The sequence below is a fragment of the Salminus brasiliensis genome, chromosome 4 (assembly GCF_030463535.1).
Source record: "Salminus brasiliensis chromosome 4, fSalBra1.hap2, whole genome shotgun sequence".
NCBI lineage: Eukaryota > Metazoa > Chordata > Actinopteri > Characiformes > Bryconidae > Salminus > Salminus brasiliensis.
Genome location: NC_132881.1, coordinates 40759403 through 40782507, shown reverse-complemented (window position 1 = coordinate 40782507; position 23105 = coordinate 40759403). Strand labels below are relative to the sequence as shown.

At 40.4% G+C, this 23105-nt stretch overlaps 1 protein-coding gene across 2 annotated transcripts in view; it reads left to right on the top strand.

Annotated features, from left to right (window-relative positions):
- The window catches only part of npnta (nephronectin a), an 85389-nt gene that overhangs the window by 16475 nt on the left and 45809 nt on the right, over nt 1-23105 (top strand). For both annotated transcript variants that reach the window (XM_072678471.1, XM_072678470.1), the window contains exon 3: nt 13334-13426. In XM_072678471.1, coding sequence (XP_072534572.1) covers nt 13334-13426 — 93 coding nt within the window. The remainder of the gene's footprint in view (nt 1-13333; nt 13427-23105) is intronic.

The following is a 23105-nucleotide window of genomic DNA, read 5'->3' as shown; positions in this document are numbered from 1 at the left end:
TTTTCCCATCTTTCTCCAAGAATAACTGTAATATTAATTAAATTAAATTAAATTAATATTAATTCATTAAAAATTCAATATTAAAATTATTAATATTAAATTAATTAAAAATGGTAATATGAATGTCTCATTTCACACCTCTGGTGCCAACTGATCCAAACCAAACCAATTTTTCTCCATTTGATTTTGTGTTGGGTCTTTGTCAAATAGAGGGTTGTTTGGGTGTCCTTCTGCCTCCAGTGCTACAGAATAAGATACGATAAGATAAGATAATCCTTTATTAGTCCTGCAGTGGGGAAATTCTCAATACATTTACATTCACAGCACTTAGCAGATGCTCTTGTCCAGAGCAACTTACAGAAGTGCTTAGTAGTGCACTTAGAAAATATCCCTAGCCAGTGTGAATAGCCTGGAATCCAAAGATACCTCAAAAGTTAGATACGGCCAAATACAAGTCAGGATGAATACCTAGTTACACAAGATGTATAGATACACACACTGCTCTGTGCTTTAACATCAAAGACATCAAAGTAAGACATGAGTGCAATCACAAGCTTTAATAAAGACAGGATTAGTGCTGAACTAAGTGCTCTTGAAAGAGATGGGTCTTCAGTCGGCGTTTGAAGATGGCAAGCGACTCTACCGTTAGGACACCCAGGGGAAGTTTGTTCCACCATCTCAGTGCCAAGACTGGGGAAAGTCTAGATGCTCGTCTTGTCTTAAGGGATAGTGGATCAACATGAGCCATTCCTAAAGCTTAAAGGGCTCTTGTTACCGGTCAGGTTTTGACCATCAGGTATGGAGGGGTTGGTCCATTTTTAGCTTTGTAGGCCAGTGTCAGGGTTTTGAATCTGATGTGCAGCTACAGTTACATGGCTGAACAGAGGATGACTGAAGACGAGTCGTGCCGTTACATTCAGGATCAAGGGTCCAATGGCATGCATAGAAAGACCAGCCACACTGAAAGAGCACCTCGTGGCCTGACAAGGGTCAAATTCTTTATGTGTTGTGAAGAGAAAATCTGCACGATCAAGTCAAGTTTGCAGCATGAGTTGAGAATGATTACTGGTCATCCACAACTACTGCAGATGGAGTGACCAGAGAGTTCTCAAAGAACACTGATGGGCAGCTCTGGTCCTAGAGGGCCAGATTCCTGGACGCTTTTGTTCTTTTCCTGTTCAAACACAACTGATTCAGCCCACCTGCTAATTGCCATGTTATTAGGTCTGTTAGAGCAAGGAATTCAGCAAACTCCAGGGCTGGGCAAGGGGGGCAAAATCATGAAATCACACCTGAAACATTTAACGAGCACCAAGCTTTAGGCCCGCCGGGACAGATGAGTTAAAACAGAATCTAGTTAAGAGTATATTCAAAAGAAGCCTACCTTGCAAGCAGAAGATAAACCCAAGAAGAAAAAGTCAATGAGCTTTGCTTGAGGCACAGCTTCGTGAATTAGTGATTAGTGCTCGTTGTGGCCTCTACAGATTTTACGCTTACCCACAAACCTTAGTGATGCAGACACCCTTACATCTTTGCAGATTTATAAAATAAAAATAAGCTGTAAGAGTGTTTCTCAGTTGTCATCATGTAGCTTTGATGAACTGGATCTTATTGGAATTCAAATGCAGTGACTGTCATTGTCTTGTTGGAATATCTAGTCATTTTTTCCATCTTTTAAGTGACACAATTTCCCCAGCTGTTAGATTGTTGTTGACGGATCCCTTCAAACACATTTAAACAGCTGCTAAATATCAGTGTATGGCACATGCTCATCAAACCAATTTTCTTGACTGCCAGTGTATTTGACTTTCACCAACAGCTGTTTTAGAGTGGTGGGGGCAGGCCTTCATTTTGAATTCCCAATTGGAAAATTACCATTCCTTATCAGGGGACTCAGGCTGAAGTGTGAATTCAGCATAATCATAGTTCTCTAGATCAAATACACCCTTGGAAAATGTTCCCTAGTCTGACGTAAAGTATGAATTCTGAGGGATTGTCTTAAAGGCACAGGCTGACACTGAATATGCAGGCTGTGAGGATAAAACCCTGCAAGAAAAATAGATAGAATATCTCAAATACAGCCCTCCCATCTCTCTCACTGAGTGGATTTACAGTGGCAAGATTAAGCTCATATTTACTCTCTCTCACATGGTCTACTGCTTTGATCCCACTGGCAGATTCCGAAAGCCAGAAGGATTCGGATCTGTCAGAGACTCTCTCTGCCTACTTAGTTCCTGATTAGAGGACAAAGACGCCTGGATTAAATATGAACTTTTAATTGGTAACATAAACCAATACATAATCGCATGTTCATAGATACAAGTACTATAGGAGATAGTAATGCGTGAAGAGGCAGGAAATCAATCGATACAGCAATGAATATATTTAACCCTAGACTTTGAACCAGAAATCTGTCATGACTATAAAATTGAGAAATTGGCAGATTGATTTAAACTCTTTACTTGGCTAGTTCTCATCTCTAGGATGTGAGTTCTTCGTGAACAGCAAGATCACGAAACCTGCTACTATGTTCTTGAACTAGCATGGACACCACAAGCCTCTGATCAGCAGATCAGGTCCGAATTTGCACTTCAGTAGAAAGGACAAGGATGGGGTCCCGGAGGTCACGAGAGTACAGTTGATCTCTCTACCCTCAACACCCTAAAAGCAATGTTGGCTGGCATAGCTGTCTCTTAGCTGTTAACCCGGAGTTCTCCTCAGATTGTATCAGCAGTCCTTGAAAAGAGGCGGTGGCCGGCTTTACATGTATTGGAGGACATGTGTTAAGTCCTTACCCTCCTAGTGTCGGAAGCATTGCTAGCGCTAGGTGGAGCTCTGAATGGGTGGGTTAATTGGCAGTACCAAACTGGGAGAAGAAGGGGCAAATCGATAAACAATGGCTTAGTGCAACCGAAAGGCAGTGTCTTAAATCTTAGATTATAAGTATTGACTCTTCGAAATTACAACTGACCTAAAAAGGTGTTAGCAGACTATAGTCGCATATGGTCAGAAATCCATAGTAGTTGACATAGTAACAAAATGTCCGCTGCAATTGATGAGAAATGTTAAATCTAACTAGCATCGCTACAGCGGCGTTAGCATAGCTTGATTCCTTTACTAGGCAGGGTCACATGAAATGGTACACAAAATATAATAGCGGTCATTTTATGCCACAGAACTTTCTTCACAATAAATAGCAGATATTTTGGTCTCAAACTTGCCTGTTTTTTCTAGTTTCAACATTGCAGCTTTGACTAGGGCTATTAGGGCTTTCGCCAGTGGGTGTATGCAAACTTTGGGGTCATAAATAATACAATCTTGGGGTTTTGGAATTGGCCCATTTTACAGCTTTATTTTTAGGTGGAGACAACACTGTTTGAGGTTCATGATATGTCTCTTCCATCGACCAAACTCTGATTATTTATTCAATGATGCCAGTGTAACCATACTTCTCCATTGTAGGGCACCTTTAGGATTTTCTAAATTATATCAATATTTCAATGCTCTCCTGTTTATTTCCAGGTTTAAACAAAACAATCCTAAATTTTCGATGTGGTTATAGACTTTCAGCTCAAATCGTATGTACAAGTGTAGGCGCAGTTCATTACAAGGTTTAATAGCTCGAAATGCTTATTTAAAAAAACTCAAATGTATTATTTTAGCATGTGCTGTTGGCATGGATCATCCCTCTGCTTAGCTGTAGTGTATTGTAGCTGTTTGCTCCCCTGACAATAGTGTGGCCGGTCATAAGAAACAAAAATCCATGTTAAAACTGGTCACCACTGGTTGCCCAAATGTAATTTGAGTGGAGTATGTAATCAGCTGCACTTCCAATGTCTCCACCCATTTTTTGTGGGATCCTCCCCCATTTTCTGCAATCCTTCTTCAAATGCTTATGCTGCATTTTTCCACGCACATGGCAGGTTTAGACCTGTGCACCAGTTCTGTGTGTAACACACAGATGGAATTTGTCTGCTTGGTGCCTAAAACTGGCACAGAAGGCTTAGTGCATCTGGCAAATTGGAGGCAAATTTGCACAGTGCACACTTCTGTCAGTGTTGTGATGTCTGATGTTGAGATCAGGATTGAGGAGGAGTAAACCATAAATAACCTTTTTCAACCACACTTTTTCACCAACATGCTCCTTTTGCACTTTGTTAAAACAAGTAATTTCTCCAACAATAGCCATTTACCCATAAACCACGCTTTTGCTGTTACATGCCTGGCTCGTGCGCCCCCAAGAGGCTTCTGCTTTTTCATAATCAATTGAAAATCCAAAATCAGAAATTGAAAAACAATTAGTTAATCTGATACTAAAAACAGGTTTGTGTGGTACCTCCCCTTACTATGAGCTGACTGTCAGTCATAAGAAATATGGCTACATTGATTTCATTAGTGATGTGTAGACCTGGACCTCTACCTTTTCAAAAGTAAACAGTGAGGGAAGAGGTTCACTTGAATGTTAGAGATCCTCTGATCCTAAACCTGAAAAACAAAGTCCAATTTTAGAAATTCTTCATATTTCCTGTAAAAACATAACTTTACTCATGTGGACCAATAGTTTTGATGATTGAAATGGCTTTACCATATAAAAAAAGTAGTGGAATGTATGAAAAAATAGCATAAAAACAGAGAGGCTCATTGAGGAGTGTCAATTGGTCAGTTTCACACAAAACATAGATGGATGCACAAATCCACCAATTACATATCAGATGCAGATCCAGAGGCAGAGACGAGTATCTCCACCCGTCTTCACAACCTTGCAACTCTGGGTGCAAATATGTATGATCTGTAATTTGCGGCATGTACAACCTGTCGTTAAGATGCAATGGGAAGGGTGGGCTATACAGAATCATTTCTGCACTTTATTATCACAACGATATTAATTAAAGCGTTGAAAAAAAGCCGTGATCGTAGACTCCAGAGGGTTCATTATGATGTGTTGTCATGTCATCTTCCTTAACAGCAACATGTTTACTTCCTTTGAACAAGGTGAAACTCCAAAGATTGATTGAGGCTAGCAAACCTGAATAAAGCTTACAAGACAGTAACTTCTAGAGTACACCAACCAAAGAAAGAAAATCAGATTTGTTTAACAGATTTTTTCATTTTGTATGTTTGGTTGGAGCTTAAAAAGCAACAGAAGTAGAAAAACATTGAGAATTCTCAACTAAATATCAAAAAAACAACAGATTCACAAATATCTTTTAAAATAGTAAAGATTTTTACCACTAATGTGCAGCAGTGAGCAGCAACCCTCTGAATGTTGACACCCCTCTCTCCAACTAGCTTCTTTCTGCTCCACCCACATCTCACAAAGCCCCTCATCCACACACTTGTTATCCACACCCCACAGTGTGCATTTTTCAAATGTGCTAAGAGGGTGGGCCACCAGCCGTTGTTGAGGTGGCCATGTTTCTTAAAAGAATAAAACATTGAGCAGGCCTACAAATTAACTTTGTAGGCCTATCTGTCAACTTCTCGCGTCACTTTATGAAGAAAAGGTTGTTATAGCTGCCAGTAGTGTGGCACCTTGAAAACACGTTCTCCTGAGATGACAGAGAAGAAAGTGGGCCATCAGCATTTGTGTCTGAAATCTTGGAGGGTTTAGGAATCTGAGGATCGTTCACTTCGGTTTGTCTTAATGACAGCTGGAACAGCTGTGAAATGCAATGCCCCTTGTGTAAACCAGTCACAGTTTAAAATTCAAGCGACATTTGGAGCCAAAGCAGCAATTTTGTTAAAGGTATTCTGCCTAAATATGCTCAGGCTGAGGCTGTACTGAATGGACTCGTGTTTTTGGCTCAAATTATTTGTGTTAGGCAGGACTTTTACATTTTAATGAGGTGCTCGGGTTATCAGGGCCAACGACCCCTCTTTTAAGCCCATAATGAAGCTGTTGCCCCTGTATTGTGTGCTTAAGACAGAGTGGCACAGTTAAGCTGAATGGAATTTCCACCCGTACTCTGTCGCATTACAGTGGGAAAGGAGAGGTCACTGATGGGCGGCGATGGAAGGGCTTACTGTGTTGCTGCAGCCGCAGAATACAGCTTATGGCTTAATATATGTTATTATACGCCTATCAGACTGATATAATAACACACCTACAATCAACATGTTTCTTGTTTAACACAAAGCAGTATTTTATCCATCAGTCACCCAGTCAATCATATCGAATACCTTCAGTGTTGATTCAAAGCTAGCTTTTGCACCATTTGAAAATAGAGGATCATGTTATTTTAACATGCATTCAGTTTAGGGGTGTTTTCTCCTTCTCCTCCTTAATGCACTGTAGCTTAATAAAGTTTAGCATGAATTGCTCAATTCCCAAATAAATTTAGCCTAAGGTTGTTTTATACATTTGCTACCTAACAGTGAAGACAATAAAAATGAATACCTTATTCAAAAAATTACTGTTTTAATGAACTTTCTTGCTTATATAAAATGTTTATTTCTCATATTATATATTTGTCAAAATTTAACAGCAAGGGTGCTCAAAGTAGCAGCAATAAAATACAACTCCCATAATCTTTCGGATCAGAAAAAATGGACTTGCCGGAGCCACCGTATTGCCAACCAACCTCTGCTAGTTGCATAACCAGCAAGCTGTTTGGCTCATTTTGTTGAAGGGCGGAACTTTAACTATAAACGAATGTTATGACAACTAGCTACCATTCATATTTTAACAAGTGGCCGCTCTCCTCATTTAAAAAGTCTCTGGGTTGACTCGTACGCCTCACACTAATATAACTCTGCTCTCCACTTACACACCAGAGTGATTGCGCTGCAGACGTGTGCCGTGTTGCCTTCTAGCTCTGTAAGGATTTTGTCCACTCGCTCCATTCACAGCTGCTCAGTCTGGAAGTTTTCACTGCATTTTTGCACGTCCAAATTGAGACAATTATTACTGTAAAACGTGAGGCAAGCAAGACTAAAACTAAATGTTGGTGGTTAATCTGCGGTACACATATATCCCAGATAATTACTAGTTAGCTCAAGAAGCACAAGTTATGAAGTTACCTAGGAATCGTCTAGTTGCCAACTAACTTGTGGATTAGTCTTTGCACCCCTATGTGTTTTAATAATATATACAATTTATTTTCATTACCTATGTATTCAATTCATAATGATTAATTAATTGATTATCTTGACTTAATACTGAGTTCTATGAACCAGGTCTATATCGTACAAACACAGGCAACATGAATATAGGCTAAATTAATACAATTGCAAGCAGTTTCGTTAAAAATTGAAGTGGCCAAGTAGAACTGCATCCAGCACTTGTAAAATGCCATGTCTTTTCTTTGTTCACTGAAGTAGGAAAACTCAATCTAATATTAAAGAGTTTGCTTCAAGGCAGTACATGAAAAAAACCCTAAAACACATTCTTTTTTCCTGCTTTCTCCAGGACTGTCACTTGAAAATAAACTCAGTAGCTTTCCCAAGAGGAAAAAAAAACAGCATTTCCTCGCCATTACATTGTAACATATTTGCTCTTGAACCAAATTGAATGTGAGAGACTGTGAATGTGTGCTTGTGTGTGCATGCATCTCATATGTGTCTGGTGTTACAGATGCTTCTGTGTCACAGCATGGCTCCTATTGTAATGTTTTCACCTCATTCAGCTTGGAACATCTCCCCTCCTCAACCCCCCCCCCCTCCCCACGTCTTTTCTTGTTGGCCGTTTGTTTTGCAGCCCTCTACGTCTTAACCCACAGGGCACTCGGGATAAAGTGCCAGGCCCAAGGTTAGCACCATATATTTCCATTTGCAGTCATCTTGCCTAGTGTCTTCCTGAGGACACATGCTCTGAATCCTAAGCTCTGCTCTATTTAAAACGTGTGCTCGTGTTTGATGCAGATGCCGTTATTGCGCGAACATTTCCCACCTGCTGCAGCCTGTGATTGCGCTGGTGTGCTTGAGCAGTGGGACTCTATCCAGCATATCACTTTCTATTTTTTACCTTTGTGAGACCTTCCCCCACTTCATCAGCGTCTGTGTAGTCCTGTCTCATCACTCAGCAAGCTAAAAGACATGTCTCATTAACAACAGTGTTTGAATACCTTTGAATGAGATCCTGTTTAAAATGAATGGAATACCTTGTCTGAGAGCTAAAATATGAATGTTAAGCTAATTTACCACAAAAATATGGTTGATTGTGTGGGTTATGTATTTACAGTTTTAATGATAGTTATATCAAATGTAGTCAATCAACCATGGCTTCTTTACTTTGGCCCTGAAGCTACAAAGATATTGTAGATTAGAAATAATGGTAGATTAAACCCCACCAATAAGCCTCATGCAAACTGGCCTCAAACACACAGTTAAGTAAAGTCTGACAGACTGGGTCATGTGATTTGTGGTGCTTTTTGACACACAGTTATTTATAAGCATGGACTGATTCTTTACACTGTAAATTTACACTGTACATGTTAATAGTACACTGTAAAAAAAAGTGCACTGGCACATATGGCACTTCCAAGCTTCTGTTTACTGATCAGAACTGGGGATCCAACACTTTCCTCAGAACGTGTTGGCTGCCTAGCGATGCTGCTTTGTCGGCAGTTTAAAAAGAGGTGGTCACTGACTACACATGTAATGGAGGAGGCATGTGCTTGTTCTCACCCGCCAAGTATCGAGAGCATTGCAAGTGTTGGGGGAAGTGATCCTAGTGAGTGGGTGGATTAAATGTCTCAGATAAATTTGGGAGAAAATTGGGAAAAAATAAAAAAGATGAATAATTAGTTATGAGTTAACCCTTTCACTTGCTTTTTAATGCATCATACACATGAGAGTGAAGGCTAGCACATGCTTCCTCCACCACCACATCTTTTCAGCCTGCTACTAACATAATGTCATTGAAGGAGAACAGTTACATCAACTAACAGAAGGCTGGCCAGCCTACCCACTCACAAAGAGCGTACACAGTTACGCTCTCATAGACTCTAGGCCACAAATGGCTTTGGCATCTCCATCTTACCAGAGGTCTTCAAATCCAGGCTTTGAACCCAGTTTCTGGTCCTGGATTTTGTCATTGGTAATAATCGGTACACTAGACACTTGATAGATAGTCAGTTACATCAACAGTTTATTTAACCACCACTTATTACAAAATCCAGGATCAGAAGCTGGATTTAAGGTCCAGATTTGAAGACTCTGAATGGCAGAATGTATGAACTGAAGGCAGCAAAGCCATTTGGCAACTCTCTTTAAAACCATTTTATAGTTAGTGGATAATGCTGTGTCAGAAAGCTCTGATCTAGTCTGAGTGGCTACGTTTGCTTAAAAGAAACTCTGAAAAATTTAATTTCCACCTAACTATCAACATAATGATATTTGAGCTCCTTTTCCTTCTCCTTTTAATACTTTAGAAAGTGTCAGAAATGTAAATTTGTTGCTTATACTGGCACCTTCAACTTGCTTTATGTCACTAACTGGCACATTCTTAATAATTTTGAATGATCCTAATGATTAATTTGCAGTGAATTAAATTTCAACAGCACTAAATGGGTCTTACAGGTTTCATATCCGCATTTCCAGGTCTAACCTATTCAGGTCACATTCACTTGTGTTTGATTTACTGACTTTTGCAGGCGGATATTTGGAGTTTTTTTTGAGGCTGCACCTCAGCATGTGGGGCTGTAGTGGGGGAAGAGGGTTGGCTGTTTTTAGGCCACTGGGGTTGGTTGATGTGGTTAGTCAGAGCAGGGTATTTCCTTTGGCCTGTGTGCGATGTGTGCATGCACTTCAAGCGAATGGCTATTTTCCGAAGCCGGTGCAAGGGGTAGGTTTCCCCTTACTCGCTTATGACCCACCCCCATAACAGCCCCCCTGCTGATGCACCGATGCTTAAAAATATATCCCCTGTGCTCGTGAGTGGGCAGCATCTCCAGAACTAATCCATGATTTCATCAGCGTTTGATTGCTGTCTGGTTGACCAGATAAGGCAGTGACCTGGATAGACTCTCAATGTCACAGCTTTTGCTGCTCGCCGTGTCAGTCCCTAGCTGGTCTTGGCACCAAATTAGGGCTTGTGGTTCTCCTTTTTATGTTTTAACTTAAGGGGGTGTGCAGAGGAGTGTGTGTGTGTGTGTGTGTGTGTGTGGGGGGGGGGGGGTTAATCTGGTGGCTTTAACAGCACACTGCCCCACACCCCTATCAAATGGCACACGTTAAAAGCAAGGTGAGCGCTTCTCTGCGGTTAGCTTACACAAGCTAATAAGGTGAAATGGAACCACATAATTCTTATCTACCTGAGTTTGGAGAATCAGGCCTAAAGCCTTTCCCGCCTTTGAATGTGCCGCAAACTGCGTCCAGAGGGAGAAAATCGATATCCGCCTTGCTTTCATCTCTGAGGCTCAATCACAAAGCTCAGGTTTTGGCCTGGCTGTCCCCTAATCACTGATCAAATAATTACATAGCAGGGTCACACATCTGCGCTTTCTGATCATAAGGAAGGAAAGCACGCTGGTGTTTTGATGCTTTTGCTGAAATACTCGGATGTTGAATAATTGCAACAGCAATGGAAAAACGAGGGCGGAACAAAGAGCCACCATGAGCCGCTGTGTCCATTACCGGCTTTGGTATTATTATTGGGGCCGCTGTTGTTTTTGTCAGTGTGAATACAGGGTGAATGCATTGGCACAGCAGCATTGGGGCGGATGTTCCACCTGTCTGTCCGATCACGCCGCTCAGCAGCCACTCCGGGTGTTTGTTTGGGCCGTGTGTGGGCAGATGGAGGCGGCTGGCCTGCCTGCCCCTCATTGTCTCCCCTCTCTGTCTCTGCATGCCCACATTGGGCATAATTAACGACTCTGATAGGCCAGTATTATGACAGACTTAATGAAGCTTTTAATGGAAATTAGTCTCAGCTGGGTGGAAGCCAGCGTGAGTGCGCCACAGCGAGCATGGCACCAGCTCCCAGAGAGACGCCCAGCCGCCGCTACCTCAGCCAACAGCTTGCTGCCTCTCCACCACTGCGCCACCATTACGGAGAAAAGTGCACGTTGTGTTATTCTCCCAAATGCGTTCGAATCAGTTGAAATCAGGGTTTGATGAGTATGCAGGACCATAGATTTTGCTGCATGTACATGGTGTTCCAGTTTGCTTCTCCAAATGAAATAATGGAGTTCCAGTGTCAGCAGAAACGAAATAAATGAAATTTCTCTTCAGTCTCAGTTGTTCCATCCACAGGACCTTCTGGCAATAGCCAGATGTCTGGCTTCTGAGACTACATTAATACAGGACGTGTACTTGGAAAGAATCATGGGACATCATGGTTTTAGGAGCCTGTATTGCTTAGTAGAGGTGGACAATTTGACGGCATGGTAGATATATGTACATAATCAGATGTTAGCACCTCTAGCTAATGTTAGATAGGGTAGAGAAATAGTGACATGAACAATCTTTCTCTGTCAGTCGAACACGTTAGAATATCATCCACTGAGCAAAAAACATCTCTTGTAGATGAAGACACTGCACCACTTATATAACCACTTATAACCAAAATAACCAATTTTGGTTCCATGAGGAATCTTTTGTGTGAAGGGTTTTTAAGTCTTTTAAAAGGTTCATCACACTCATATTTCTCAAAAAAAAAATCCATAGTGGACTGGTTCATCCTTGCTCTGTCTTTCAGTCGAACTTTAGTGTTGCTAAACTTGAAAATATGGTTACTTGTTTTTCACCGCCTGTTCTCAGACAGGGACATAAACAATGTGAGCACCCACAGCGCCTCCACTCTGTGGCATGAATGGCATAAAGTTACCCAACAGCAATGTGGAAGACTAGTGGAGAGCTGGCCAAGACATGAAAGCTGTGATTGGCAGTCAAGGTTATTTCACCATAGTGATTTCTGAATGCTCTCAAAAATAAAATATTAGTACTGTGTTTAAATGTCAATAATAACTTCTTTGCATTACAATTATTATAATAGTTTCTTTGCATTATGTGAGCAGTTGTTTTTGAGCAGTTGTCATTTCTGCAAAAGGAATGCTCTAAATAGCAATATATATGTTTATATATTTTTAATATCATCAGTCCCACATTGCTTTAGCTGTTTTTATTTTTTTTTGCATTAATCAATCATTGTTTGTTAACTCAAATACCAAAATAAGTCAGAAAGCACACCCCTAATAGAGAAAATGTGTTATGGAAAGCACAACGTTATATTCTTGTCACATCACCCACCCTAATTTATCATTTTTAATTTCTTAAATTAGCCTGATTTTTATCAGATTTTGAGGGTAAAAAAAAGTAATTGCTCAGAATTATTAAAAAAATTATAAGTTAAGGCTAGTCTGAGCACTTGTTTATTTTATCTGGCACCACTGACTATACATCATGCCATATCGTATGGCTGCTAATATCAGCAATAAAAGTTGGTTTGGATATCAGAGGGGAAAAAGAATGAATCCAGACTGTAATAAATCTGGACTAGAACAGCACACACTCAATTGTGCTAGCTGTGTGTTTCTTCCTGTGGGTGGTAAGGTGTTGAAGTAAATAAGTGTTTTCAATGAAGAACAGCTCATTTCTAAGCTTAGTTCTTTTTAAAGAACAGTGATCAGATTGATATCGATTGGTACGCAAGATTTCAGTGTTTATATCAGAAAGGAGAACATGGTATTGTGCACTAACCAAAGGTAAAGTTGTGGCAAATCAAATTAGGTTAGATTCCTTGGGCATGTGTGGCAATAAAATGCCCACAAGTGCAAATTCGAAGATCGCTGTTAAACAGAACAGTGCAGACTGTGATTTACTCTTCTGCTGTGGGTAGCTGGCACAGACAACACAGGCTGCTCACTCTCTATCTGCTGTGATGGCTCGGAGGCAGCAGTGCCTGAAGTTGCATTATGTCTGTGTTACTTTAGATCTGAAGCCGTCTTGGAGCTGAGAAGATTCTTAATGGGTACAGCTCTGGGCTTGAGTCCCAATGCAAACGGCAGATGAAATGACTCATAAAGTTGAAGTGTGGAGTAGCGTGAACTCTTTACAGCCCAAGGCCATTACAATTAAAACTGACCAAAGGAAAGCCAAGGATTATTGATGAAAGGATGAAATGATCCGAACCAGTGTTTTATTAAAATCTTTCCATCATTTCTCTCAGTTTAAACACAGTTGGTGAGAGATTCCCACCTGTAAATACTGTAGAATTCATTTTCCTGTTTCAACAATGCCTAATGGAATGAGTCTCACACAGGGTGAAGCTGTATCACATCACAATGTTTTTATATTATGCAATATAGTGTTTTTCTGTTGACTGTTTAAATTACAGCCTTGGCTGGCTGGTTGTCATTGATGGTTGTTTTACCCTGTATGGTAATGCCTGCAGCGCTGTGTCAGCACGGATGCAAGCATGGAGATTGTGTTGGACCCAACAAATGCAAGTGCCACCCCGGCTTTACTGGAAAAACCTGCAACCAGGGTAAGTGATGCTGCAGACATGCTTTCTCAAACACATGCACACACACTCTATCCGTCATTCATTTGCTGCCGAATGCATAAACACATCAACTGCTTGGCAAGAAGAACAAAACATGTCAATCACAGGGATTTTCTCAGACATGGAAAGGTGACAAAAGAGCTATTTTAGGCGAGGACAGAAATTCGAATCTGTTTTTTAATAGCTTTTCTGATTTGCCTTTTTCTCCTTAATTTTAGAAATTTCTGAAAAAATAATGCTTTTTTCACTTCTATTTTTGCACCTTCTGGAAGTGAAAGTAAAAGTGGAAGGACTGTACCATTTACATTAAACAGCTGATTTAATAAAAACTCAAATCTTCTCCCTAACCTGCAACGGTTTTGCTTAATATGAACCTATGTACAGGGGTTGTGTTCACACTACAGACCTATAGAAAAAAATTTGCTTCAACATTTCACACACACCTCCCTGCACTAAATACACTTAGACTCAGCTCTAATGTAAGTGGGATTAACCTCATTCTGCACACCCTGTAGTTTCCATTTTTCTAGCTGAATTCCTTGGTTCCGTATTTGTTCTGTTTTAAATTTCGCCACATGTAGACTGGAAAATGTTTGCTGTCTTTCTACCATTGTATTGTATTGTATTGCAGTATAAAATACATTTGAAGCCTTCATTCTTGTTGGATACACTATGTTTTTTTCTGAGTGATCACACAAGACTATTTAAGGCTTGGTTAGGGGTGGTAAGCAATTTATGGTTGTGCATTTCAATGAGAGTACAGGGACAATGTCAGAAATATGTGACTTTTATACATGTGTGACACATATAAACTCCAAATCTACAAATTCTCGACTTCACGTTAATTTCAAATCGGGTAAAAGCAAAAACATCAGTGTGGGGTCGAATTATTATTAATAATAAAAAAAAAACAATTAAGAATCAGAAATGGCGGCCATTTGTGTGCCTGGGAAAGGAGGAGGCACAGTTTGCAGAATGCTTTATTACCTGCCACTTGCTGACGTTGTTGCCACGTTCATTAGGTAAAGGCTTAATCAGCAGAATGGATGAGCAGTAGTGTCTAAGTGAGGGGAGTGAGGGCTACTTAAGGAACACTGCAGTGTTTTTTCAACCTGATGTCTTATATATATATATGTAAATGTTATATATAAACCAAATAATGTAAATGTTATATATAAACCAAATGTTACATATATGTAACATTTGGTCAGTTGCTATAAGCAAGACCTTGATGTATTTAGACAATAACAGAAACTCCTCAGACTCAAAGCATACTTACGGTAGACACCAATTTACAGTATCCTCAGTACCTACCCATTAGCTACCTATTATAAATGTATAGTAAGCACAGGGAAACATGCCAAATTCACTGTCCCTCTTAAACAACCTGATACAGGTGCAGCAGATAAGAGATTAGTAATACAAACACTGGAGACTGGAGTGTTTCCCTACCTTCAGTCCTGTACCCCACCTGCATTACTCTGTTTTTCCTGTTCTAACAAAGCTTATTCAGCTCTAGAAGGACTAGCTAATGATGTGACTCAGATGGAAAAATGGATGAAACTGTGCAGTGCAGGTGGACCACAGGACTGGAGGTAGGAAACAGTCCTTTAATAGATCCTTTAAAAGTAATTGCCATTTCCTAGATCTCAAATACTGCCCCCGAGGTAACTCACACAGCATTAGACCAGCCTTTGGGGGTATTTCTATCAGTAGCCTTGGCAGAGATACAGGCAATGTAGATAACCCCTGATTTAAAACCGCACAAACCTCTCTGAGAGCAGAAGCCTTTGGAGATTTAAGGAGTGCAGTCTCTCGCTCTAAGAAAGCAATGAGAGAAGGCGTAATTAAAAGGAGGGAGGGAGAAAGAAAACAAAACCCCTCAGGAATGCAGAACTTTCAATCCTGATGGACACCAGGCTGCCAAATGTTTAAATACACCTAACTTTTCAAATAGGCTTTTATTTAATGAGTATCTTTTGTTTATCAATTTGCAATAGATTATAGTATAGCATGGTATTAAAGACTAATCCTAAGACTAAACTTTAGATAGAGGAAAACAGGACTACATGTGTAAATATTAGTGGCAGGGCTGCCTTAGGAATAACACCTATGCATTTTCTACCCTTGTTTTGATGTCAGCACTCATTAACACTTGCTAGTACTAAGCAAGCATATGAATAGCTATTTTTATACAGTACAGTTGTCTTTAGTTATTTCTGTGCTGAAACAAAACAACTAATTTGACCAAAAATAAATCACATTATTTTTAATTGTATTATGTGTAGTTAAGTGTTATTAAAGGAATGCCTTATTTGCTCTAAAACAGCAGTGCACTATATAAGTAAACAAATCCATTAACATTATATTGTATTCATTACTTTTAATAACTCACTCACACTTAACATAGAACTCACATGATTTTACAGAGTGAACATACAACTTGTGGATTCTTGTTACAGTGAAGGCTTTTAAGAAGAACTGGAGCTCTACTTATATTTACAACATTTAGATGATACTCTTATCCAGAGCAACTTCAATCAGAAACAATACCTGTCCAACATAGAGTCCAAAGATATCTTTAAGCTTAGATACTGCCAAATACAAAAGTCAGCATGGATACCCAGATTCACACTGGATGTAGCAGACACATACACTACAATCTGGGTGTACCAGATACATTTACTATATATGTTGTTGATACATACATATACTACATTCTGGATGGAGTAGATACATATACTACACTTTGGGTGGAGTAGATACATACACATACTACACTCTGGGTGGAGTAGATACATACACATACTACACTCTGGATGGAATAGATTCATACACATACTACATTATGGATGGAGTAGTAGATCCATATACTGCACTCTGGGTGGAGTAGATACATACACGTACTACACTCTGGGTGGAGTAGACACATATACTACACTCTGGATGGAGTAGATACATATACTACATTCTGGATGGAGTAGATACACATACTACATTCTGGATGGAGTAGATACACATACTACACTCTGGATGGAATAGATACATACACATACCACACTCTGGATGGAGTAGATACATACACACACTACGCGCTGGGTGGAGTAGATACATACACATACTACACTCTGGATACTACATGCTTGGATGTCAAAATAGACAAAGTAATCAATCACTGCTGGTTAGCCTGCTGCTAATGTAATTATCCACAGGTCCCCCACAAGCAGTGCGCAGCATTTATACATTATATTTGAGTTTCAGAGCCTCTGAGCAGGTGGTGTAATTTAGTCTTGAACTACAGATGGTTTGGAAGTTTGGAAAAAGCTTTAACTTGTTAGTATGGGCTGTTCATTTGTGTTAAATCTGACAGACCTAAAATCAATAACAGCTGTTACAGTGTTTACAGTGAGGTGAAGTGTGCTCTGAATGTGTACAGGCTCACTCAGGAACTATCAGCTGTGTATCCAGCAGTAAAGCTGTCAGGAAGATCTCCACTACAATGGTTAAGAGTCAGGTGCAGGTTTATTGAACACGATTTAGTAACAGTGTCATGAACAGGCAAGGTCAGGACAGGACAGGACAGGAAATCCACACAAGGAGAGTATTACTTCGCAAGACCAAACAAGATTCAACTAAAAATGCCAAACTTAAATACTCCAAAACACGGCTGCTGATGAGGAAGAGGTAAAAGAACCAATCTAATATTGTAGTGAAGGTGTCCTCTGTAGGCGAGGAGGGCAAATGCAGCTTATAGCAACATTATGTAGCAATTTATCTTTAAAATAATAAAATAATACAATAAAAACAGCATCATAATCAAGTTGATGCTCCGCTGACTTGCAGCTGGGAAGAGCATCCTATGAAAACTCTTAGTAGCCTGTTGGTCACACAAATAGAACAGCCTCTTGCAGTTATGGAAGGAAAGACACAGGTATTTTTTATTTTCTCATGAAAATGAATTAGAATTATACAAACTACAATTTTAAGAGAACTCTGATCTGGAGGCTTTGTTTTCCTATATATATATATATATATATATATATATATATATATATATATATATATATATATATATATATATTTGGGTAGCTGAGGGCTGGGAAGGATACATCAGTTGCATCCTCCAAATCCCTCTGAACATGGGCTGCATTTCCAGGCTATATCCAAAGGGTCCTTTACCTTGGAACAGACTTTTACAACGTAGCTGCCTCAAAATGCAGCTTATCTGGGCTTATTTATCATGTCAGTCCACATGCTCTTTTCACTTTCAGTGACTGTTCTGTATCTCTTAGCTTGTCCAGAAATGCACGTGTAAAGCATGTCCTTTAAGTGTGGTTCAAAGCATGAAATACAGTTTTTAACTGAAGGGGGAACTTAGGAGTAAGAAATACCAAGTATGCTATTAACATGACTAATTTGTAGACGATTAGGATGTACCCCAATTTAGGCGAGGAGGGGGAATACAGCTTAAATACACCCAAACATGTCTGTTAACGAGGAACAGATGGGAAAACCAAGCTTGTATTGTGGTGAAGGTGGCCTCAATAGGCAAGGAGGGGATTGGGTTTCAGCAGATCAAACAAAAGCCAGCGTGGCACTTGCTGCACACTGAAAGCTCCAATTCCAGATGCTTATTCATTTAAATATGGACATGCTTCACACCAATGATTCTGTATACAAATTATTATGAGTCTCTGAATTAATCACCAGTGACATATTTGGAATTGTACATGATATCATATAGAGTTGCTGAATAGTAAGCCTTGAGATGTAACACTAGAAATGAAACTAAGGTGCCCCTGAAATATTTATGGTCAGTGTAGTTATGTGGCAGTTTGTTGTGACCACTGTATTAAGCTTTGAGTGGAGAAAATGATTACCTTGCTGTAACGGACAAGTTACAGTCAGTGTAATTACACTTGCAAGGCCAAGGTGGATATGCGGAAAAGAGGAAACGAGGAAAGGTACAGTGAGTAGCTCACAGTCCTCCTCGTTTGTCTTGTACAGTTGTGGCTTTGACAACCACTGTTTAGAATGGATGCTTGGCTGCATATTAAAATCTCATTTCGTTCCGGCCTTTTTGACAGAAGCTAACCTTGAAAGAGCAAATGAAGCGATTTATAAACAGCCAAGCTTGGTGCTGCGTTAAAGCTTTGAATGAGTAAGCCTTTGATGTGAATCCTGTCATATTTCAGAATTTTTTATTTATTTGTTTATTTAATAATGAGCGATGCAACCCAAAAAAAGGGAGCGCACGGTTGGATGTTCGCACTTCATGTTCATTCTTGTGTCTCTTTGATGAAAGTATATGTGCATACATACACACTCACTGAGCACTTTATTAAGATGACTGTACCTAGTGCTCCTCAATACCGCCCCAATTTCTCCTGGTAGGGAATCCACAGGGTGTTTGAAATGCTGGTCCATGTTGCCATGCAGATTTTTCAGATGCATCTTCATACTGCGATTTCCCTTATCCCAAATTCTACCACATCCCAAAAGGGTTCTATAGGATTCAAATCCAGTGACTGAGAGGGCCCCTGAAGATCACTGAACCCTCGGCTGTGTTCTTGAAACCAGTTTGAGATGACTTTTGCTTTGTAACATGTTGCTTCATTATGCTGGAGCTAGCTGTTACAAGATGATAAATTGTGGCCATGAAGGGATGCACATGGTCAGCAACAGTGCCCTAATCAAGTTTTTCTACATCATTACACCACATCCACTAGCCACTAACAGGTTGGGTCCTTGGATTCATGCTGCTGTTGCCAAATTCTGACCTCTGAGTACCTCTGTCCAGTTTTGGGGAGCTCGTTCCTCAGCACTGCAGACTCAGCTTTCTGTTCTTGGCTGACAGCAGAGAAACCTGATGTGGTCTACTGCTGGTATGGCACATCTACCTTAAGGTTTGAAGTGTTGTGCATACTGAGATGCTCTGCTGCTCACCACAGTTCTTACCAAAGTGGTTATTTAGGTTACCATAGCCTTTCTCCATTGACCTCTGTCGTGAACACAGCTCTTCCAGCTGTTTTATTTTTTATTCTTTACACCATTTTGAGTACATTTTGAGACTCTAGAGACTGTTGTGCTGAAAATCCCAGGAGTTTAGCAGTTCTAGCCGTTCTGGCACCAACAATCATGCCACGCTCAAAGTCACCAAGATCTAATTTGTTCACTGTTCTGATGGCTGATGTGTACATTATCTGAAGCTGCTGGCCCATGCATGCACGAATCCATGCATTGCACTGCTGCCACACAATTGGTTCTCATAATACATCGCTTGGTGAGAGTAAATATACGCTAATCAAACACCCCTGTTCACAGCGGACATGTACAGTCAAAGGAACAGCCCTCAAGCAGGTGGATGAATAAGACAGAGAGAAGTGACAGTGTGTGTAATGTGAACAGGCGCTGAGAACAATGTGATTATTCAGAGGATATTAAATTTGAATTTATGGCCATAAGAAATATGCAAGATGTATGTGCCAAACAGATAACAATGCAGTTGTTACTCAAGTCCATCAGCATCAAGGAACGCTCGCCGAGTGCCATGCACTGCATTTCAAGAAGGGCGTGCCTCAAGGCTGTATACTCGTCCCGTTCAAACACTCGAACATTACTCAATGCTGCAGCCTAATCAGTCTCACAGATCTGGCTTTTAAACTGGATTCCAATTATAGCATCATTAGCATTAACCTCTCTTGATCTCCATTTTATGTAGATTGCCCAGAGTTGCTCATCACTGTAGCATCACTGTCATGCTGCTGATTTAAGGCAGATGGGTGTCTTCGCCCAGAACAAATAAACTCATTAAGGCACTAATCCATTTAGCACTGAGATGGCACCGGGCTGCACTTCACTCAGCACGGATCGAATCATTTTAATAAGATGATTATTTTCTGTAGGGGACTTCGTAAATGAGAATTTGCGCACCTGCTGTGCCTGCTCTGTGTCAAGAATGTATTATCAGCCTTGCCTGAGAACAACACTGCAAACAAAATCCTAAGTCTGCTCTAAATATCTAATATTTCACATTTTCAGATTTGTTGTAAGAATATTAGAAGATTATTTAACCTCTTTTCACACTAGCAATGAGATATCATTTCCAGCTGTTCTGAAGGGCTTTTGACATCAAGAAAGCTGCACTTATGCTGTTCAGTAGGCTTATCTCAGCATGGCTTTCCTTTTTTATTTTTTATTTATTTAGATTTTGTCAAATGTTTTTTCTCCCAATTTGGTACTGCCAATTAACTGCCAATTAACTGTGCATATTTAAAACATCTCATTTGACACATGCTGCTGATGCTGCATCTCTGGGCAGCCAACAAGCTCATTGCATCAGCTGCCATCCAACATTGCTTAAGAGCAATGAGGGGAGAGAGCGCCATCTATCCACCCGGAGAGAGCACATCCAACTGTGCTCTTCCTGACTCCTGCAACTGATGGCAAAGCCAACCCCCAAACCATACTGGTAGCACATCATTTACATATACATTTATTGCATTTAGCAGACGCTTTTATCAGAGCGACTTACAAGGTTACTCGTATTACAGAGGTGGGCCAGTGTAGTGTTAGGAGTCTTGCCCAAGGACTCTTATTGGTGTAGCGCAGCACAGTTACCCAGACCGGGAATCGAACCGCAGTCTCCCACATGGTGTGGTAGCTCAGTGGCAGGTAGTGGTGTTATCTGTTGCGCCACACCAACCACATGGCTGACCAACCACATGACCACTGAGCATGGCTTTCTTTGTGAAGCGGTATAAATTGTTTTCACAACAGGGCAAGTTCTCCTTCCTCCCCTCCAGTTCAACACAGCCCAAAGTAACTTAATTAATGTGACCGAACAACGGGGGAAGATCACAGCTTCATAGCCATTGCACAGCAGTCTGACAGAATTTAACCTCCACATTTTGCCCATCAGTGAACACATATACACACTCACACTAGTGAATAGTGAACACACCCACCCGGGACAGTTGGCAGCCACCTTGGCATCTGGGGTCTGTTAGTCGTGGAATATCTTGGAGTGAGGAAAATTCACCAACTAACTTGTTGCAATGGTGTCTCCTATTACAGAACCTGTGGAACAGAGCCTTGATCAAAAGAAGTTCTTTGTATACTAACAGCTGGTGCTGTGTATCCTATTCTTGTCTCTGAGTGCTTCTATTCTGAGATCATCAGCTCAGATATGGAATCACTCTGGCTCCAGCCCTGGCTGACAAATGGGTGTCCAATTTTAAAATCAACAAGCGCCTGGCTCTATTATCAGGCTGTTTCATTTTCACGTAAGCTCTGCACGTGGGACAACAGTGTTTGGTGGAAACCGGGCACGGGCACTGGCCGTCTGCTTGCTTGTGATATTTATAAGTTGAAAGGATAACAGAGCTGAGTGGATTACAGAGCATACTTTACGTGTCATCATATAATTAGCCCTAACACGGACGCATTGTTCAATTACACCGCAATGCGCTCCCCCCCTGCTGCCCCATCAAGGACGCCTCTCTCATGCCACTGGGCCGAGCGTTTAGTCATGCTGACCAGGATATAAGCAGCACAGATGAGTTAAAAGAGCCTCGAGCTACAAAGGCTTCAAAGACAGAAACCCTTCAAACCATTCCAAACACTTTCCGTCAGTATTTATTGCCATGCTTCCGTAGTTGTTAGGGATTTTCCTCAGGGTGTCCATAACAGAAGCTTGTAAAAAACACATAAACATTGGACATCACATGAGATGCCTCTAATATCAAAAAGCATATGAAAACCAAAGGATGCACCAAAATGGGAAATGCTGATATGTGAAGTTTTCAGTACATTTATAAAAGATACAAACTGGGACTAAATCAGCATTATCAACCTCAAAAATAAACAGTAATCATAACAGCACAAAAACATACAGCCTGAAGTATTAACTTTTCAAAGGTTATTTGATTTGCCGTTCTTCCTCAGGCTCTGATGGATGGATAAGGAACTATTAAGCAGCTGAATGGTCTTAGGCTGAGTTCTTAGAGCTGTCCTTGATGTCCTCTGTTGTTGTGTGGTTTAGCATCCCCACAGCTGATCAAAGGATAAAACTGCAGAGAATTAGATCTTTAGTCTCCAAAATTGTTTGCCCTGACCTGACCATTCGACGCTTTACAACACTCCAGGACTCTTGGTATCCCACTGACTGTATTTAGAGAAATGCTAAAGCTTCACAGTTTCTTAGTATTGCCTACAGTTGCACTCAAAATGTTTCTACCCTCATGAGGTTTAATAGCAAAATGTACAAAGCTTTAGCTGTTTGCAAAAAAACAGTCAAACAAGATAAAAAAATTGTGAGAATAAAAGCTTATTACTAATGAATGTGAGAAGTGCTTTCTCCACATTCAATACATTTACATTTATATTTGTGGCATTTAGCTGACGCTCTTATCCAGAGCAACTTACAAGGTTACTTGTATTACAGAGGTGGGCCAATGTAGTGTTAGGAGTCTTGCCTAAGGACTCTTATTGGTGTAGTGGAGCACAGTCACCCAGACCAGGAATCGAACCCTAGTCTTTCACATGGTGTGGTAGCTTACTGGCCGGTAGTGGTGTTATCTGTTGCGCCACACCAACCACAATACAAATACACTTTTAATGACCTCTGCAGTCTCAGAATTATTACAACCCATCTTGACAA